This window comes from Pseudorasbora parva, chromosome 1 (genome assembly GCF_024679245.1).
Source record: "Pseudorasbora parva isolate DD20220531a chromosome 1, ASM2467924v1, whole genome shotgun sequence".
Taxonomy (NCBI): domain Eukaryota; kingdom Metazoa; phylum Chordata; class Actinopteri; order Cypriniformes; family Gobionidae; genus Pseudorasbora; species Pseudorasbora parva.
The window spans coordinates 27750928-27773693 of record NC_090172.1 but is presented as its reverse complement, the minus strand read 5'-3'; the positions used below and the strand labels follow the sequence as shown (position 1 = coordinate 27773693).

At 40.7% G+C, this 22766-nt stretch overlaps 1 protein-coding gene across 3 annotated transcripts in view; it reads left to right on the top strand.

Moving 5' to 3' along the window:
* b4galnt4b (beta-1,4-N-acetyl-galactosaminyl transferase 4b) overlaps positions 1 to 22766 on the top strand; it is a 140521-nt gene that overhangs the window by 29266 nt on the left and 88489 nt on the right. For all 3 annotated transcript variants that reach the window (XR_010904271.1, XM_067437465.1, XM_067437464.1), the window contains exon 3: positions 13115 to 13227. Coding sequence is in view for 2 of the 3 variants with exons in the window: in XM_067437465.1 (XP_067293566.1) it covers positions 13115 to 13227 (113 nt within the window). In the remaining variant the exon portion in view is untranslated. The remainder of the gene's footprint in view (positions 1 to 13114; positions 13228 to 22766) is intronic.

Below are 22766 nucleotides of genomic sequence, written 5' to 3'. Positions count from 1 at the left end.
ATTTTCATGATTTTACTGAAAGGTTTTTCCGTCTTAGTTTGCATAGAAATTATATTTTGTCAGATTCCGGCATGAAGACACGAATGCTCACACCACAGCTGATTGCTCTTCTGCCTCCGCTGTGAAAACCCACTGTGCAGGGAAGGACGACTGCTTGTGTGTGGGTTTCATGATGCAGAAGATAAAATGCCTGCCAAAACTCAATTGTCTAGTTTCCTGTCCTGCAGCTATAGACACTCTTTTACCCTTTCGACAACAGCACCACTCCCAAGCCCCTCCATCTGAACAAATATAACTTTACCAGATGCATCTTAAGCCTAGCCTCAGACCAAACTGTTCAGCTGATGGCAATTCTCCATTTTTAAATCTTTTTAATTCAGCTTAATCCGTGACGGCAAACTCATACTCACAGATTCTGAGGAGAGCTCACTTCCATAAACAGACAAAAAGACAACAACTCCACAGTCACATATTGTAAATAAATCAATGTTTTGTGTTCAAGGTCAAAACTAAGATCAGTACAAACATCCATTTTCACCCTCCACCTTCGTCATTTTGTGTAAAAAAGCTGGTGAATTTCCCCCCTTTTTGACAAATCAAGCCTTCCCATCAGCCCTCTGTCCTGATAAATGGAGCATTAGTAGTGGCGACATGCTGCACTTTTATATTTCTCTGTGAGGAATAAGAGTCAAGAAAGAAATGACCATGCAGTCCCCTGTTACAGTTATGTCAGGGGACAAGGTTGTTACATGAAATAGATCAAGGTGAAATATGTCTTATTATGTGTCTGATCTCCACCAGCTGTGCTGATATTAGATATTCTGTCAGATGATTTGGACCAGAGGGATCTCAGATGGTTTGGTTTTTGCCTCAAAGATGCTTACAATTTCTCCATTAAAGCACATATGAGAACACCCAGTGGAAAATGTTATTGCTCAGAGGTTGCTCTTTTAGCTTCAGATACTCAATAGAGTGTCAGCTATGTATATTTAGATATTACTTATTAATTAGGAAGAATATGTAAATGCTGACATAGCGTACAGCAGTATAGGATAGAGAATTAAAGCAGCACTTGGCTACTTTTGCTCTCGGGGTCCCCCTACAGTTTGGAAAAAATAATGTCCTCAACTACTGTCGTAAGATCTGTCATTCTACAACAGGGGATGCCATCGCCCGTGCATTTGTTGACATGGCAACCCTGATAGCCCTGAACTAGTGATGCGTGGGTCGTCTCATAACCCGCGGACCCCGTATGCCTATTTAATGGTCGCGGGTACGCGGCGGGTTGTAAAAATATATACAGTGGTGCGGTGCGGGCCAAATAACTTCATAAAAGTGGCGCCGCGGGTTGGTGCAGCACTAACAGTTCCCCTGAACACTGCAAGAGGAGTTCAGAGTTCTTCTGGCGTTGCGTGTGAAATGTCTTCATCCCAGGTAACGTTACAGTCAGTGGCATATGTTTCAGCATATAATATAATTTCATGGGTTTTATTTTTTTCAAACGCCAAATAATCACGATGCTCACGTTTAAAAGCCAGCGTCATTATAGTAGTCTATTGGTTACCGTTTTACAGAATCTATATGATACTTCAGTTCAATGTTTGAGTGGTAGCTCACCGTAACAAGCAGGACAGCATCGGTCGGGCACGCCTCCTTCAGCTCACGCCTACGAGCAAACGCTGGTCACATGTTGATCCTCGTCCTGCCTTTAATCCCATCACTTTTTTTTTTTCCTCTTATTGCTTTCCTCCAACAAAACCTTTTCTTTCTTATTTGTCTCTGCTGCTTCGGACATGACTATATTATCCGACGAACAAAGTTGGGCTCGCACGTCCGAATTTAAGGAAGTGTGGGTGTTGGTGGAAGTGTTATTTGACTGACTGACTGTTTGGCAATTGTTTTGGCGGGTTTTGCTTTTCAAATGCACATCATATTAAGTACATGATACAGAGCATGAGGGATGGAGTGCAGTGCATTATAAAGCCTTTTGAAGATGTAATGATGGGCAGACATCACTGATACATGAATGTGCAACAGAGAGGTGTTTATGTGCTCATGTTTGTAGGCTGTTAAGCGTTGAGCGACATGGACGGATTGTTTAATGAGGTTTTCCAAACCAAAGCTGTCATCATAAATGGCACTGAGAAATTTACATTTTAAAAACACATATAAACATACATTTTTAACAAGCCACTAACACAACCTCAATTTGATAATGGACTTGAGAGCCTGTGGTTGAATCCATGTCCAAACTGTAAATCCTCAGGAATGTGTGCAGAAAGGACCAGCCACAAAAAAAAAAAAAAAAAAACCTTACATCAGTTTCTTAAAAGAGGCCATGCTCCTAGAGGAGTGGGCTTTGATGCCTAGAGGCAAAACCATTCCACACGCCTCTGGCAAGGTGAGAAATGCCCTACCAGAACGTTTGTAAAGTATGCTTACACACTAATTTTATGGCCACTGAAGAAAAACTAACCCAGAAGGACCTGAGGTCCTGGGGTTGAATTCATATGACTGTGTGTGTGACTCCACACTGTATGTGAATTCATATGACTCCAGGAGTACAGGTCCTGGAGGGTGGGCAGGACCAATAATCCTCTCAGCAGTCTCGACTGCTCATTGTAGTCTCTTGATGTCTTAATTAGTGGCTGAACCAAACCAGACAGTTAGAGATGAATACAGGACAGCCTCACTGATGGCTGAGTAGAACTGTGTCAGCATCTCCTGAGGCAGGTTGAACTTACTCAGCTGGCAAAGGAAGTACTACCTCTGCTGCTCATTTTTCAATGTGTCAATGTGATTGTCCCCCCTGAGGTCCTGAGAGATGGTGGTACTCAAGAGCCTAAATGACTCCACAGTGCTGCTTATGATGGTGAGGGGAGGAAATGCTGGGGTTTTCCTCCTGAAGTCCACTATCATCTCCACTGGTTTGAGGGTGTTAAGCTGTTATGACTAGCTGTTATGACTACACCTGCCAGCCAGCTGCTCAACCTCTTGTCTGTCTACAGACGTGTCACCATCCTGGATAAGGCCAATGACTGCGGTGTCGCCTGCAAACGTAAAAAAAAAATTGACTGAGGGGTCTGTAGCTGTGCAGTCATTTGTGTACAGTGAAAAGAGAAGTGGGGACTGCACATATCCTTGAGAAGCAGCAGTGCGGATAGTGAGAGCCCTGGATGTGAGTTTTCCCAGCCTCACTAGCTGCTATCCATCTATCAGAAAGCTGATGACCCACTGACAGATTGGGGTGGGCATGAAAAGTTGGGTCAGTTTTTAAGATCTGGGCTGATTGAAAGGCAAACTGAAGTTAACAAATAATGTCCTTGCATAAATTCCAGGTCTGTTAAATGTAGCAGGATATATTATCCCATGTTGGCTGCATCATCCACAAACCATGGCTTCTATAGCACTGCTATGGTGATGACACTCAACTCTACTTCTCATTTCAACCAGATGATCCTACAGTTGGTGTTCTTGTCACGGCCTGCCTGACAGACATTTCTGGCTGGATGAAGGAGCATCACCTTCAACTTAATCTGGCAAAGACAGCATTTATTGTGGTCTCAACCAACCCAACACTTCATCAAAACTTCTCCATTCAGCTCGGTTCATCAACCATAACTCCATCCAGGACAGCCAAGAACCTTAGAGTTGTGATTGATGACCAGTTAAACATCACTGACCACATTACTGCAACAGTCCGGTCCTGCAGATTTGCCTTATACAACATTAGGAAGATTATACCCTTCCTATCAGAACATGCTGCTCAACTCCTGGACCAAGCTCTTGTTCTCTCCAGACTGGACTAGACAGACTGGCTTCCAGCATGCTTGAACCAAAGAGAGCGCACGCCGTGCCTCTTTTTAACAGTTTGCACTGGTTGCCAATGGCTGCTCGCATCAAGTTCAAGGCACTGGTGCTCGCCTACAAAGCAACCACCGGCACTGCACCAATATACCTAAACTCACTTGTTCAGACTTACACACGCTCAAGAAGCCTGCATTCTGCAAGTGTACGATGCCTCTTGGTTCCATCCCAAAGTGGCATGAAATCACTCTCACAGACCTTTTCCTGGACCGTTCCCACCTGAATCTCAATTCAAGCAGCTGAGTCTGTAGCCATTTTCAAAAAACATATTTTCCAGCTGCATCTGACCAATAAAAACTAGCATTTAAATATCCAATTAAATTTTCTGTTTATTTGTTTGCTTATTTAAAAAAGAAAAAAAAAAGTTTGTGTACTGTTCAATTAACTGAGACTTCCTTAAATCACTTGCATGCTGCTGCCCTTGTTTATTTAGCTGCTTCTATTACTCTCCTCTTTTGTAAGTCGCTTTGGATAAAAGCGTCTGCTAAATGATTAAATCTAAATGTAAATCTGTTTGCTTCTTTCAGGGAGGTCAACACCAGTCTCTCAATTGATTCATGACATGAGAGCATCAATAAAGATCGTTTGAAGCAGCACGTCAGTCATGCTTGCATTAGCTGACTCTCAGCTGATCTACCTATAGAAATATGAGGCCTGTCACAGCATCCCTATATAAGGTCCATTCAGTATTATCAGCAGCTTTATCACGTTGCCCAGGAGCTGATTACCCTCCTCCTTCCTTTGGATTCTTTTTCCTTTGTATATTTTTAATGTATATTGCCCATATGTTCATTTCACCTGATTCTTTAGTAAACAAGAGACTGGATTTGCAGACAAGATGAGATTACATGAATGAATGAAAGAAGCAACACACTAATCTGAGTAAAAATGTGTGTGTTTTTTTTATTATGTGGTAGTATTGCATTGTTACAGATCCAATACAATGTTACAGTGGGTACGTGTCTAACTTTTTTCTTTTTTTTTTTCTTTCGGCTGTTCCCTTCAGGAGTCACCACAGCTAATCATCTGCCTCCATCTGTTCATATCCTCTGTATCCTCTTCTCTCAGACCGACTACCTTCATGTTCTCCTTCAGTACATCCATAAACCTCCTCTTTGGTCTTCCTCTTGACCTCCTGCCTGGCAGCTCTAACCTCAGCGTCCTTTTACCGATATATTTACTCTCCCTCCTCTGATCATGTCGAAACCATCTCAACCTGGCCTCTCTAACTTTGTCTCCAAAACATCTCATGTGCTGTCCCTCTGATGTACTCATTCCTGATCCTATCCATCCTCGTCACTCCCAAAGAGAACCTCAACATCTTCAGCTCTGCTACCTCTAGCTCTTCCTCCTGTCTTTTCCTCAGTGCAACGTTCTCTAAACCATACAACATCGCTGTTCTCACTACTGTCCTGTACACCTTTCCTTTTATTCTTGCTTGTACACTTTTATCACACAACAGACCTGACACTTTTCTCCACCCATTCCCAACCTGCCTGCACACGCTTCTTCAAATCTTTTCCATACTTCCCATTGCTCTGGACTGTTGACCCTAAGTCCTTAAAATATTGCACCTTCTTTACCTCTTCTCCCTGCAACCTCACTGTTCCACTTGGTTCTCTCTCATTCACACACATGTATTCTGTCCTGCTTCCACTAAACTTTATTCCTCTTCTCTCCAGAGCAAACCTCCACCTCTCTAGACTTTCCTCCACCTGCTCCCTGCTCTCACTACAGATCACAATGTCATCCGCAAACATCATAGTCCATCATCGTGTCTGACCTCATCTGTCAACCTGTCCATCACCACTGCAAACAAGAAGGGGCTCAGAGCCGATCCTTGATGTAGTCACACCTTCACCATGAAGTCCTCTGTCTCACCTATTCTCACTGTCACACCTTACCACTGTCCTACTGCTCTCATACATATCCTGTACCACTCTAACATACTTCTCTGCCACTCCAAACCTCCTCATACAATACCACAGCTCCTCTCTTGGCACACTGTCATATGCTTTCTTTAAATCTACAAAGACACAATGCCGCTCTTTCTGACCTTTTCTGTACTTCTCCATTAACATTCACAAAGCAAATAATGCATCTGTAGTGCTCTTTCTTGGCATGAAACCATACTGCTGCTCACAAATGTCCACTTCTCCCTTTTTGCTTTGCTTCCACTACTCTTTCCCACAACTTCATTGTATGGCTCATCAGCTTAATACCTCTGTAGTTTCCACTACTCTGCACATCTCCCTTGTTCTTAAAAATCGGCACCAAAACACTTGTCTAACTAAACATAACTTACCACGCTATTACAGGGCTAACAAAACCCAACGTCCAGGGGCTATGTGTTTTCCAGATGGGTTACTAATACCTATCCTCTTAAATAGTGAAATAACATTCCTTTCTTGGTGCACATTGTTCACTCTCATTATAGAATATTATTATAGACTTGATATTTGTAGGAAAAATACAATTGCAAAAGTTTTGATCATGCTGTCTGCAACTTAGACTCCTTGGGACGCTCATATATCCACTGATCGGATGGGCCAAGTAATATAAAATAGCATTCATATTAATTGCTAGTCGATGAAAGATAAATGATTGTGTTTGTTTGACATTTTGCAAGCCCTGAAGGATGAATCACTCCAGTTGCCGTTTCTCCAAACACATTCAAAACAATGCCTCAGCATGCACTGTGCGGCATGCCCATTAAAACTGAGCGTGTCTTGAGAGAGGCTCAAAACCAGGGCAGCAAACAGCCTATTACTTATTCATTATGATGTTTTTGAATGTAAAAGCCACTGAACATCACAAGTAGACCTCAAACAACAGTATAGCAGATCTCCTCAGAAAGATACTGCAATACTGTGTAGCTTTGTTTATTAAAAGTCTGGTTGGGGCATACAAAATCGTAGAAATCACTGAATCATTTAGAGTGGCAATATAGGGGTAAAACGCATGGTAGTAAGATTTTACGCAAATCGACGGGAAGTTCAAATCCGCCGTAGGGGTAGGTCTCTCTCTCTCTCTCTCTCTCTCTCTCTCTCTCTCTCTCTCTCTCTCTCTCTCTCTCTCTCTCTCTCTCTCTCTCTCTCTCTCTCTCTCTCACACACACACACACACACACACACACACACACACACACACACACACACACACACACACACACACACACACTCTCTCTCTCTCTCTCTCTTTTTCAAGCTAAAATGTAGCATCTCTTCAATCTTTCTGAATTTAGTAAATCTTTACAAAAGTATATATAAGTACTTTATTTGAGCTTTAGCCTGCTTTAATTACACACATAATATATATATATATATATATATATATATATATATATATATATATATATATATATATATATATATATATATATATATATATATATACAGAATAAAATTTTAGTTCTGGAATTTTTTTTTGTTTTTTTGTTTTTGCAAATGTGTCTGTCTCACTCTCTCATTAATGTATATGTATATCATCTAAATCTGAAGTATGTTTGGAGGAGTAGGACAGGTTTTATCCTGGTGAGCCCTCTTAAAGAGACTCAATCATCAGTTCTGATTTTCCCCTGGTGTAGTTTGCCTTGATTAAACACTGCTCTTCAGGAGAAGACAAAGTCTCTCTGAATGCTAAGAGGGTTCTTGAGTATTCAAAGATAGCTAGAAACGTATGTTCATTCATAGTTCACACATATTTTAAGACAATGTCTGGAAAAAAAATTCAGTACACTCTGCTGTATTTTGATGTATTTCATTTAGATTCCAAATATTCATAAATTGATGCACTCATGCAAGATTTCATGATTATTATTATTAGGGGCCAAGCACCGAAGGTGCGGAGGCACCTATTGAAATCGTTAGTGTTCCTATTATTAGGGGCCAAGCACCGAAGGTGCGGAGGCACCTATTGAAATCGTTAGTGTTCCTATTATTATTATTCTGCTTCTTCTTCTTCTTCCGCCATAGGAGTCTCTGGCAGCCCATAGAACCGTATGGTAAAAAGTTGTGAAATTTGGCACACTCATAGAGGCCCGTCTGAGCTGTCACTATAGCAAATTTGGTGCCTCTAACTCAATCCCTCTAGCGCCACCACCTGTCCAAAGTTTCACTCATATTTATGCTTATAACTTTTGACCCCTAAGGGCTAGAAACAAAATTCTTTTTTCATCGGATTCCTTGGCTCAAGCCGATTCGATTTCACCCTATGATGTCATTTTCCGGTATGCAAATTTTCCCGCCATTTTGAATTTTCTGAAAAACCTACTTTTTCGAACTCCTCCTAGGCCGTTGCTCCGATTTTCACGAAAATTGAAACAGATCATCTTCAGAGCATGTTGACAAAAAGTTATGGAATTCAAGTTGATTCGTCCAATCGTTTTCAATAAACGCACAAACAAATTTTACGTGGAGGTTGCAAAAACACACTAAAGGCTATATCTCCGCAACGCTTTATCGTATTCAAACCAACCTTGGTACATGTCATCACAAGCATGACTTGAAGCAACATGCAGCGTTTCGGCGCAGCGCCACCTACCTGTCCGGAGATATGAAAAATGCCTATTTTGGCTTATAACTTCTGAACCGTTTATCCAAAAATCATAAAATTGGTCTCATTAGATTCAGGGCGTCATGCCGAGTCGACTGATATCCAATTTTACCATGTCGGCCATTTTGGATGTCGGCCATTTTGAATTATGTGCAAAAATGCTGTATTTTATGAACGCATGAACAGATTGTTATGAAACTTGGTATGGGTCATCACCACGATGCCCTGAAGTAGCCTGAGAAGTTTCGAAACAGCGCCACCTAGTGGAGAATTTTTTTTTTCAAACGCTTATAACTTTGGGTGTGGTTGACATATTTTGATGGGAGTGTGTTTTTTGGTCTCCTGAATCCTTGCCGACTCCAACGATACCAGACTTGCCAGGTTTCGGCATATGGTTTGCGCAGAGTTGTAATTTAGTGCTTAAAAAACATTTGCTGATATCTTCGAAACCGCTAGTCCGATCGAGACGAAACCAGCCTCAGAAGTTCGGAAACATAGGTCGATAGCTATACGCTAATGCCCAAATCTCAAAATATTGATAGTAAGGGGTAGTAAAATCCAATCAAAGTCAGGTGTCAGTCATTTTTTACGTGTTTTTTCATATAAATGTCTATAACTCCAAAACAAAATGAAATATTTTCACCAAACTTGACACACATATGTATGGGCTCACTACGAGGACACATAAAAAAATTGGTGGGATTGTGCCTCTTGGTGGCGCTATAATAAAACAAAACATGAAATTCCCATTGACTTCAATGCAGTATTACGGTTTAAAATGCTAATGCTATAATTTAAGAATGCACTAGTGTATCATTACAAAACTCGGTATGTGTCTTCCGCTCTATGTCCCGAAGATATTCAAAAAGTTTCGGGGCAGCGCCACCTTGTGGTCAAAAGTTGTAATAAAATGTACAAAAATGCTAATAACTTTTGATTAAATTAGCCTATTGTAATGAGACTGGTCATAATACATTCATTGGCTCATGCCGAGAAGATAGATACCAATTTTGCCATATTTTGCAAACATATCTGTGCTCCATCTTGTTATTTGTTAAAAATCTACTTTTTCAAACTCATCCTAGACCGTTTGTCCGATTTTCACCAAAATTGATCCGTATCGTCTTCAGACCATGCTGACAAATACTTATGGATTTCGGATTGATAGACAAAACAGTTTTCATATACCACTGCAACAGAGTTGAGCCATGATGCAAAAATTACTCTTGAGGCTGTATCTCTGCAATGCTTTGACATATTGACACCAAACTTTGCATGTGTCATTGTCATCTCAATCTGACTAAACCACATCAGTTTCGTAACAGTGACACCTATTGGTCGAAAGTGATAAACCATTAAACCATTATTATTGACTGTATTTAAAATTTGACTGCTATTTTGCCTAAAATCAACTTAATAGGTCCTTAATGGCTCATTGTTGCAGTTGGCTTGAGACTTCCAGCCATGCTGGCATGTCTTGTCTTCTTCTTTGCGCTTGGCCCCGATAATGGCTGCTTGCAGCTATATTTATTATTCTGCTTCTTCTTCTTCTTCTTCTTCTTCTTCTTCTTCTTCTTCCGCCATAGGAGTCTCTGGCAGCCCATAGAACCGTATGGTAAAAAGTTGTGAAATTTGGCACACTCATAGAGGCCAGTCTGAGCTGTCACTATAGCAAATTTGGTGCCTCTAACTCAATCCCTCTAGCGCCACCACCTGTCCAAAGTTTCACTCATATTTATGCTTATAACTTTTGACCCCTAAGGGCTAGAAACAAAATTCTTTTTTCATCGGATTCCTTGGCTCAAGCCGATTCGATTTCACCCTATGATGTCATTTTCCGGTATGCAAATTTTCCCGCCATTTTGAATTTTCTGAAAAACCTACTTTTTCGAACTCCTCCTAGGCCGTTGCTCCGATTTTCACGAAAATTGAAACAGATCATCTTCAGAGCATGTTGACAAAAAGTTATGGAATTCAAGTTGATTCGTCCAATCGTTTTCAATAAACGCACAAACAAATTTTACGTGGAGGTTGCAAAAACACACTAAAGGCTATATCTCCGCAACGCTTTATCGTATTCAAACCAACCTTGGTACATGTCATCACAAGCATGACTTGAAGCAACATGCAGCGTTTCGGCGCAGCGCCACCTACCTGTCCGGAGATACGAAAAATGCCTATTTTGGCTTATAACTTCTGAACCGTTTATCCAAAAATCATAAAATTGGTCTCATTAGATTCAGGGCGTCATGCCGAGTCGACTGATATCCAATTTTACCATGTCGGCCATTTTGGATGTCGGCCATTTTGAATTATGTGCAAAAATGCTGTATTTTATGAACGCATGAACAGATTGTTATGAAACTTGGTATGGGTCATCACCACGATGCCCTGAAGTAGCCTGAGAAGTTTCGAAACAGCGCCACCTAGTGGAGAATTTTTTTTTTCAAACGCTTATAACTTTGGGTGTGGTTGACATATTTTGATGGGAGTGTGTTTTTTGGTCTCCTGAATCCTTGCCGACTCCAACGATACCAGACTTGCCAGGTTTCGGCATATGGTTTGCGCAGAGTTGTAATTTAGTGCTTAAAAAACATTTGCTGATATCTTCGAAACCGCTAGTCCGATCGAGACGAAACCAGCCTCAGAAGTTCGGAAACATAGGTCGATAGCTATACGCTAATGCCCAAATCTCAAAATATTGATAGTAAGGGGTAGTAAAATCCAATCAAAGTCAGGTGTCAGTCATTTTTTACGTGTTTTTTCATATAAATGTCTATAACTCCAAAACAAAATGAAATATTTTCACCAAACTTGACACACATATGTATGGGCTCACTACGAGGACACATAAAAAAATTGGTGGGATTGTGCCTCTTGGTGGCGCTATAATAAAACAAAACATGAAATTCCCATTGACTTCAATGCAGTATTACGGTTTAAAATGCTAATGCTATAATTTAAGAATGCACTAGTGTATCGTTACAAAACTCGGTATGTGTCTTCCGCTCTATGTCCCGAAGATATTCAAAAAGTTTCGGGGCAGCGCCACCTTGTGGTCAAAAGTTGTAATAAAATGTACAAAAATGCTAATAACTTTTGATTAAATTAGCCTATTGTAATGAGACTGGTCATAATACATTCATTGGCTCATGCCGAGAAGATAGATACCAATTTTGCCATATTTTGCAAACATATCTGTGCTCCATCTTGTTATTTGTTAAAAATCTACTTTTTCAAACTCATCCTAGACCGTTTGTCCGATTTTCACCAAAATTGATCCGTATCGTCTTCAGACCATGCTGACAAATACTTATGGATTTCGGATTGATAGACAAAACAGTTTTCATATACCACTGCAACAGAGTTGAGCCATGATGCAAAAATTACTCTTGAGGCTGTATCTCTGCAATGCTTTGACATATTGACACCAAACTTTGCATGTGTCATTGTCATCTCAATCTGACTAAACCACATCAGTTTCGTAACAGTGACACCTATTGGTCGAAAGTGATAAACCATTAAACCATTATTATTGACTGTATTTAAAATTTGACTGCTATTTTGCCTAAAATCAACTTAATAGGTCCTTAATGGCTCATTGTTGCAGTTGGCTTGAGACTTCCAGCCATGCTGGCATGTCTTGTCTTCTTCTTTGCGCTTGGCCCCGATAATGGCTGCTTGTTATTATTATTATTATTATTATTATTATTATTATTATTATTATTATTATTATTATTATCTGTTTGGAGATGAACTCTCTGGTTGGAGATAGATGCTCTCTTTTCTAAGGCCCATAGATTTATAAGTCCTTGTTCACTTCTTAGAGATGGAATTTTTGAATAGTAAGACCCAGATGCATATCCAATTATTTTGATATGCTTTTTTGATTAAATAAAATAAAAAATATATCGAATATTAATGTGTTACTTGCTGGAAGACACTATGCTCTCTCTAAATAGGTTGGTGTATTGACAGAGCAAATTGTCATCATTAACTTTTGTGGTTTTATTGAAATAGCAATTGGAGTTATTTGTTCTGTTTTTTTGTTTTTTTCCCAAATCATATAGGGAGACATTTTTACAGTAGCCACTGCATGAGGTCTCGTCGTTTCACAGCTTGTGCAAGAACAACATATTTATTGTATAATTATATAGCATAATTGTCTTTCAAATAGCCCTCAGGATCAAACTACAGATATGCCATTTCTATGTCAATAAGAAGAAACCAAATTACTTCTCGACATGTTTGATGTTTCATATTCATGCTGCATTGGCTTTGCAGCTTCCCCATTAACACTAACACAGACAACTTCTCACATTTTTCAGACTGCAACTTGTGAAACCATCCATTAGTCACATAAAACATTTTAAATGGAAGAAATTAGGAAAAAAAGATATATTTTATCTGTCTTCCATCTGCCAGCCTGTAATCTTGTTAGTGCCAGATGCAGTGGGACAGGCACCCTGCTTCTTGGATGATAAAATGCCATCCAGTCCCCCAATTTTCCTCTGCTTTCTTTTTCATACTTCTGGAATGAGAGTTTTAGATGTACAGTTATCATTTCAACTTATTTCCATACTTTTCTATATCTCAATCTCATTTCACTTTTATTTTTTAATTAAGTACAAATTTTCTTATAGATGTGTTGTTTTTTTATGAAGAATTCACTAAATTGTGTTTCTCCCCACAGATATAGAGAAGCAGGCAGATGGGATAGGGTCCAGTCATAAGAAACACCTACCCTCATCTCTCATACCCTTTGAGCATGACGATGCTGCTGATAGTCAGGAGGAGGGCAGGGGGGTGAGTGAGCCATGTTTTATATCATGATCAACACTTCACTATGTATGTACAAGTAATAAGGTGAAATAAGTTACTCTTAGCTTAATGTGTTAGTTATACAGTATGCAATCTTTGGTATGCTATGCTAAACATGATTTTAAAAGTTTTTATGTACTGTTTAGTGGGTGGTATGTCTATCTACCCATCAGGATTTTGGATGGCTCACAATATCCTTTTAAATAAAAAGCTCTCTAAATTAGGGTTTTGACTAATTCTATGCCAGTGGATTGTTGACATCCATGCATAATATAATCTCTCTCTCCCAGTGGCCCTGTGTGGAGCCAGGCATGTAACCGGCTCAAGGGATGAGTCTCATTAAAAATAACAGAATTTTCATACCAGCACAACACATTTAGATTGTGTGTTTTGTTTTGGTCCTTGTATTAAAAAAAAAAAAAAAAGTTGCCATAAAATTAGAAGCTAGTGAGCACCAAAACATTATAGAAATTCACATTTAGAAGATATATGCATTCAAATTGTTCAGTCTCTTTCTAAAACCAATAAGGAATAAAAAAAAAATTATGAAATAAACAATGTCATTGGCTGACATTCTGGCAAGTTTTTGAACAAGCATTCTTCTAGTAACATTAATTACTAAAACATGGCATAAAGTACAGGACACTGACAGTTAAATTTATGCATTGTAATGAATGTAAATTATGTTTTTTAAACCTTACAAAGCTCACTCATTCATATTTGAAGTCATATGGATTGACGTTTCTAAATGTTTGGCATATGTGCTAGCATACAATTTCGACAAAAATGGAGATGAAGGAATAAAGAAAGCGTCTTGGTTACGTAACCCTCGTTCCCTGAAGGAGGGAATGGAGACGTTATGTCGAAATCGCCATCGTATCGGATAACTTCCAGGAGCCCTATCAGCTGGATTTTATACAGCTTATACTCAAGTGTATACAGAACGAGCCAATGGCCATTGGCATGCAAAATACGTAGCATGGGTTTGTCAACACATTTGTTTTTCACTGAGGAGCAGATTGGTGACTTGGCCGTACAGCGATGGTACAGCAACCGTGGCGATGGGACTTTCCGGCGTTCTTCTCCGACCCCTGTCTGTCTCGTGCTTTGATTTATGATAGGCAGATTATATATATCTGCTGCAAATACGACCATGTTCCCCTCACACATGCATATGACATGCTGTATAGGTAGTTTACATGATAAAAGTAACCTTAAAGTTAAAACATGCCTCTAGTTTTAATAATTTAAACGCCTCTGTGTGCGGTGTAAATGCTCTAATCTGTTAACATCGAAAAATATGCCCTGCTAACGTGTGTGTGTGTGTGTGTGTGTGTGTGTGTGTGTGTGTGTGTGTGTGTGTGTGTGTGTGTGTCTGTGTGTGTGTGTGTGTGTGTGTGTGTGTGTGTGTGTGTGTGTGTGTGTGTGTGTGTGTGTGTGTGTGTGTGTGTATGTGTGTGTGTGTGTGTGTGTGTGTGTGTGTGTGTGAAAAATAGGAAAAATAGGGTGAACACAGAAAAATAGGGTGTCAAAATTGTACCTTTAGCTTGTCGCTGGGGCAGTACCCTTAAAAGGACATCTTTGTACCTTTTTTACTCCTAAAAGGTGCATATTAGTACCTTTGAGTACAAATGCGTACCTTAAGGTACTACTATGAACCTTTTGGTGGTAAAAATGGTACAAAGTTGTTCTTTTAAAGGTGAACTATTTTTGCAGTAAAATATCCAAAAACCACTAGGCCGGTGTTATATATTTTGTTCAGTTGAGTATAGGCGATCCGGCTCTGCGTCGATTTACATGAGCCTAATAAAGCCATCGTAGTGGACAGCTTCCCTCTTCCACATATGGAGATGTTCGCAAGCCTGTGTGGAGCTAGAATGTTTTCCACATTAGACCTCCAAAGTGCTTACCATCAAGTCGTGTTGCATGAGGACAGTCGAAACATGACTGCATTTATAACGCATGATGGGTTATTTCGCTTTAAAAGGGTTCCGTACTGGCCTCAGCTCCAAGCTGCTTTCAGAGGATGATGTCTGAAATCCTTAAAGGTCAGCCTGGAGTCTAATGCTACTTAGATGATATCATGGTCGCAGGAGCAACACTCAAGGAACATGATGATAACCTGCAATCTGTGCTGCAGCAAATTGAAAAGGCAGGACTGAAACTTAACACAGCAAAGTGTCATTTTAGACAGCCAGAACTGTCATTTCTGGGCCACACGCTGTCTGGGAAGGGATTGTGGCCTGATGCTTCTCATGTCTCTGAAGTGACAGATGCTCCACCCCCGGCTGACATGGTCAGTCTTCGTTCATTTCTGGGGCTTACATCATGGTATTCTAAGTTCATACCAAACTTTGCTACAGTGGTGGAGCCACTGCGCATGATTTTACGAGGCTCCGTTCCATTCATGTGGTCACCTGAGGCTCAGGAGAGCTTTGAGACTGTAAAGAGACTGATTGTGAATAGTGCTGCCCTCACATTTTTCAATCCTGAACTAACCACTATCGTGACCACAGACGCCTCAGACTATGGAATTGGAGGGGGTCTTACCCAGCTGCATGCAGACAAAACAGAGAAAACCGTGCCATTTGCCTCACGCACTCTTACAGCAGCAGAAAGGAAGTACTCCACGGTAGAAAAAGAAGCGCTAGCATGTGTTTGGGCCACAGAGAGATGGAGGACCTACCTGTGGGGACGACACTTCATACTGCGGACAGATCACAGCCCACTAACCACTCTTTTGATATCTAAGGGTCAAGGCAGAGCAGGTATGCGCATAGCCAGATGGTCAGCTAGGCTGATGGCATTTACGTATGACATTCAGTATAAGCCAGGGTGTGAGAATGTGACTGCAGACTGTTTATCTCGCTTACCACTGCCTAGTACTGAACCAAGTCTGGAACATGATGTTGAAGTTGTAGCAGTCACTTCTACGCCCACAACAATAACCAGCTCCGAGTTCAAAGCAGCATGCGATTCGTGTCCTGTGCAAGCCGAGCTGCGCAGACTACTTACTTCAAAATGGCCAAAGTGTGCAAAAGTATTGGATAGTGCATTACGGCCATATTTTCAAGTACGCCATGAACTTTCACTCCAGGATGGTTGTGTGGTGCGTGGGACCAGCCACCTCATAGTTCCAGCATGTCTTACTGTTAGGAGTACTATTATAAAAAGGCTAAAAAGGAAAATGTTAAAATGTTATCTTTACTGTTACTAGTAACAAGACAAAGTTGCTATGTGAGAAATAAAGAATACACTGAGTTCAGTCACAGAGTTTGTTATTCAAGGGTTAACCATCTGGCAGGTTTATTTTCAAGGCACTCAACACTGGTCCATGAGGAGGGCAATGGCACATCAAGCTGACACTTAGAATGGGCACTTGCCAGTCTTAGTGGCTGGTTGAAGCGAGCACATAGGAAGAAACCAGCTATACACAGAGGATATATAATCTAGTGAACGTGTTAGGTGTCATCCAGCCTGCAGCTGTACACATATCTGTTCGAGAGGTGCCATGCACCAGTGCCCAGGAAGAGACAACTCTCCTAATGGAGTCGGCTCTCAACCTAGGCAGGAAAGGGTATGGTACACCAAGGCGATGACATCCATTATACAGTGGGCCATCCTCTGCTTGGAGACAGCCTTTCCCTTCTCCTGACCTCTGTAACAGATGAAGAGCTATTCTGAGGTCCTGAAGCTTTGTGTTCTGTCCACGTATAGCCACAGAGTGTGGACCGTACAGAGGAAAACCAGGGCTGGGTCTGCCTCCTCCGAGGGCTGGTTCACCACCTGGTCCCATAAGTGAGGGATGCGAACCTTGGGCACATATCCGGGTCTCAGGATCAGGTGAGAGTTGGCTGGCCCACACTCTATTTATTACCGTACCCTCTTAATGGAAGCCAGTGCATTCAGGAGCACTGTCTTCCAAGACAAAATGTTCAACTCTGCTGACTGCAATGGTTGAAAGGGTGCTCTCTACAGTGCCATTAGCACCAGAGACAAGCCCCAAGAGGTGTAGAGTGAAAGCTAGGCAGATTTAGTCTCCTCGCTTCCCTCAGAACTTACCATCAACTACATCATGATGGGCTGCGATAACGGCAACATAAACTTTGAGGGTGGAGGGAGACAGCCTTCGCTCCAACCCATCTTGCTGGAAGGAAAGCACAGAACTGATCAAACAACAGAGAATTGCACCACTCAATAGACAGGTTCCACTTAAAAGCATAGAGGCACCTCATAGAGGGGGGCTCTATCAGCAGTGATTGTCCAGGGACAAGACATGGAGTTTCCAGAGGTTTGGAGGTGGGTGCAGGTGGGAGCAGGCGAATGATCTGCAGCCTGCAGGTGGGTGGATGCAACAGCAGCCCGCTGGGGCAGGATGCGTTTGATGGCCTGAAAATTGCAGGCAAAGCTCTCTGTCGCCGAATACCCACACAAGCTCAAACTTTTCAGCGGCAAGGGAAAGCATAGTGTCAATTCTGGGTCCATCTCGGGCAACACTACTCTCCCAGAAAGGAGGCAACGCAGCTGAGTCTTCATTCCCAGATGACTGAAGCTCCCCTTCTGATGCAGTGTTTGACATCCTGTCATCTGTCACAATGACTGTGACCATCAGCTGGTGACAGGGAACGACCGCATCCAGAAACGCATGGGTGGAATGACATCTTGAAAAATACGATCTCATACCCATGTACTCTTTTAGGGAAAAGCTTTTTTAATGTGCTGAAGCACACAGGTGATGACCACGGTAAAAGCCGTTGATGTCGACATAACATCGAATGTGAGCAACTGAAAGGGAATGGCTGTATGAAGTGGCTGTGGAGGTCTAACCTGATTTAAGAGCTCTATGTGTATCTTTATCAGCACTGAGATCATTTTAATCATAGTATTATGGATAAAAAAAGTACTACTCAGTCTTTTCTTTAACCCCACTTTGGCATGGGAAATGTTACATTTTATTATTATTATTTTTTTCCTGCATAGCATATATGCCTAGTTTGTACAAATTATCCTCAACACTTATGCCTTACTTCAGGATGATTTTAGCTTAGTCTCTTAGCTGTCAACTTACTGTCTGTCCCTGTAGCTTTGAAATGCCAGCTACATGTGCTTGCCATGTTCACAGATGTATTTCTTTGTCAGGCTAGGCATATGATGGCAACAAAGCTTCAGCAAGTCACCAGAATTTACACTTAACACATTTTAACCTTATGGTAATTTAAAAATTCAATACTCAATTATATCTCTGTATCCTGAAATATAATTCTGTGATATTTAGGAGGACATATTGAGGAGGAAAATGTGGGTGAAGAGCCTTGAACACAGCAGCAGTAGGTGAATTTAAATCTGCCCATCTGGATGCCACCATTAGCTGATCTGTTCGTTCCAGAAGAACACATGGCTGGGATAGCAACAGTCACAACAGAGAGTTGCAAAACAAATTTTGGGAGGAGCAAAGGAGAAGCCAGTGGGAATTATCTGGGACAGCTGAACCTGAGTATTGAACTGGGTTTGTGTGATTTGTTTAACCTCAAATGGGAAACAATCAAAACCAGACCAATTTGGACAGAATCAGGTAGAAAAAAAATGTGTTAGGGGGATCTGTATGTTTGGACTCTAGTCCATTATGGTCCTTTTGTCTTTCTGTAGTTTATAACATTCTGTCCTCTCCTGAAGAATACCATCAGGGACATTTGTCACATTGATTTTTACTTGTCTTCTGCACCCATGATTGATTTTATAACCATGATTAATCCCACTCCTTGCTTTGTACTGCTCTGCCTGGGGCCACATATAAATCTTGCCTTAGCTTTGCACCTTTAAACCCTTGATTCATTTTTAAATCATATTTGTTTGTTAGACATTTTAATTGACCATAGTATATTTGCTTATCATGTATATTGTGCCATTTGCAGCCTTTTGAAAATGTTATTTTCTTCTTGGTGCATTCAAAAGTTTGTGCATATTTGTTAAAGTCAGCCTGAACATACCACAGGAGGAGCCCAAATTGGTTTCTGCAGACCTGCAGGTGGTAATCTCAGTGCCTGATGGGTCTTCGTGATCCTCTTTCTTCACGTTCTGGTTGTAAAAGGGGTTAGAGTTTGATATAGACAGGCTTAGTAGAACTTTTGTTGACAAGCTTACAGAAATCTCACTTTGAAAAGCTCCTGCAGCAGACCTTGCTGAGTTCACTGGAATAACACGAAAAGAGATGAATCTCACAGTAGTTATGTCTTGGAGTTTACCAGAGCCCTGAAGAGGAATTTTAGGGTGTGAGAGATGTCTCAACAGATATATCCTTAACAGAATATATTTTCCCATGGGCTTTGGGCTTTATTTCAGAACATCAACTGAGGGAGCCTCACTGGACCCTCATCATCATTGTTCAGTGAAGGATCATTTCTACAGTCGAACATCATATTGCATTTTTGATTCCCCTTGAGGGTGATATGAAGGCATAATCGGGTCATTACGAGACCAACAATATTCCCACAGAAAGCCATACTTCATGGCAAAGCATCTTGGTTATTGTAAGCATTTGGATGAAAGTGGTGAACGAAAGTGCTTACTGTATGTTTCTTAGAACATTTATATTCTTATCATTCAATTCAATGTATGTTAGTTATAAAGACACTGCACAAAATCAAAACATCAAAGTAGTATTCTGATTATCTTACCCACAGCTAGCAAGTTTGTGTTTCGTGTGTGTGAACCTTGGCACATTAATTCGCTCTGTAGACATGTTTCCTCTCATGTCTCTTTTGTGTAGGGAAAATAGTGTGCAAATTGTAGTTATTTTCATGTTAAAACAGTTCTGAGTACATAGTAAACAAATGTGCTAACAACAAACCTAATATTTTAAGGCGAGTGAATAAGTTTTTGAAAATTGTATGGCAAAAATTGCACTTCAAATATGAAAGGCAAGATAATATCTTGTTTTTTATGTCTAACATGCTTCTCTGCCATTTAGCCTTCTTCGCCAAATGGAGCTCTTACAAAAGTGATCACTTGGGGCAAACTTTATTTAAAGGTACACTATCCTTGCATCCCAATGTCCATACTATCCATCCTAAACAGTATGTGAGATTCGAATAAGTGTGTCCCAAAGCATAGTATGTTGAAAAGTGTATGTCAGAAGTCCCTGGATGGTCTAATATTTCCAGTAGATTTTGGAAGTGTGGACCCGTACACACTATAAAGGCTAATATTGTCCACAACCCATTTTTTGGATCCACTTTGGAGGATCATTTGGTTCAGAAGTAAAATTACTAAAAAATTAAAGATATCCATGTTATCTTTAACATGCAATAACAATGTGAAGTTTTATAAAGATCCGTTTGGCTATTAATTTTTAAATGCTTTATTAAGCAACAGTATGAGAAGAGTCTCCGCATGAAAGACCAGTGACTGCAGATCAATGTGCTACTGCTTTTCTCTCTGATATGATAGGAAGTGAAATTAAATTAAATTAAATGTGGTGGATCTTAACTGTGACAAGGTTGATAGGCCAGTTTACAGTGACAGGGTGCGTGTCAGGATGCAAAGCTTGTCCACTCTTCTGCTACACAGTCCAAAGTATGTACTTTTACCTCACAAAAAGAGTACATACTTTTAGGGCATAGTACAAGTAGGCAAATTGGGACACATCATATGTAACTTTTGACCCTCTAGCTGTTGAAATCCAAACTGCATGCATTTTGCAGAAAAAACATTTATTTGGTTGTGGTTAGTTTGGTTTGCCTAGAAGCCTATCATCTTTGAGTTCTGCAATATGAGCTAATTACATGAGAAGGTAAAGGTTAAGGCTAAAGGTCTACAGAATTTGCATAGTCTAACCCCACCCCACCTCATTGGGAGATGCACGGCAATATTGCATTATATGTTTCTGCTTCGGAGGTGAGTGCATCACTTGTTGTATGAGCTTCTCTCTACAATCAAGGTGAGCGATTCTTAAGCGGTGTCGAGGTTACGGCGCGTTCCAGCTAGTTATGCATTCCTGCTGCTGATCTGTGCAGTGATCTGCCAAAGAGTGTGTGTATTCTACCTGGGCACTTTGGTGTTGCTGTAGAGTTTTTCCTCTTATAAAAGAGCTACACAGGAATGTCTTTTTTTATGTCATTATTTTTTGCATCATTCTTCGGTCTGACAGCCATGAGTGCTATCTAGCATAATTAAAGGACAACTCCAGCGAATTTTTAAGTTTATCTTGATCGCTATATCTTTGTGAGTACAGTCTATATAGTAAAGAAAGAAGAAAAAAAACTAACCGGATTGGTCCTTGCAACACGGAGCTATTACATTAATGCCTAGAACCCCCACTCAGCTAAAATGGCAGTTATGGGGGCATAAACGTAAAGGGTGTATTTGTGCCTCTTAACAGACATAAAATGCAATTAAAATTTTAGAGATTACATTTTCCCATCTATTTTGCATATTATGACGTCATAAAGTGTTTTCATGAAAAGCCACGTTTAAATGATAAAATGCAGCACTTCTTTCCCCCCAAAATGTCCCTCACCTTCTGTGTGCTATATTGCACATTACTGTCGGAATGTTCAGGTAAATAGTAAATAGTAAACAAACTGTGTAAATCATTACTAATAAATGGTAGAAACAAACCGAATGCATGTAGCGGTTTGCCTTTTGCTGTAGAGATTTTCCATTTACTACATACAGTAAGCACTCTGATTCCATATATAGGGCACATATATATTATATATTATATATTATGCATAATAGCCCCTCTACCCCGTGTCACAGCGCGTCTGCTTGCGTCCAGATCTGCCTCACGCGCCGCCGAGTCTGCACATCCACGGCCACTCTTATTGACATTTTGACTCCCCATCCTGCCTCCATGTTGCCCTCGAACTTGCTTATGAATATTTCATACCCAGTGGCGTTAGATAAAGTCTCCACCACAATACTGTCGCCGCGATCGCGGAGATGCGCGATTTTAGGGTGTGAGAGATGTCTCAACAGATATATCCTTAACAGAATATATTTTCCCATGGGCTTTGGGCTTTATTTCAAAACATCAACTGAGGGAGCCTCACTGGACCCTCATCATCATTGGTGAGCGCGGTGAGAAGTGCAGTGAGAAGTGCGGTGAGAAGACGCGCGCTTCATGGTGAGCGCGGCAAAAATCTCCCGCGGCCGCCTCATTCCCAACACTAACACACCTGCTAACTTCGCGATGAACACTCAGACCCCGGGAAACATTATTCCCACCACTGACATTGGGCAAAGGACTATCTACATTGGGCAAATGATCCACCGTTTGTTCTTAGTGTAACGGTAGGTCATCTCATATTTCCCTTCCGAATCAGGGTCCGCGAATAGAAGACCCAACACTTCATTGCGGGTAAGCTTTATTGATGCCATTAGAAAATAATAATAGTAATAATAATTAATGCAAATACTCGCTGACGTTGACAATGCTCTGATAAAACAGCTCACTCGCACGTCAGCTCCGCTTTTGTTTACAATGATTCAATGCGCTCTTGCTCGTATATTTTGTATAGAATCAT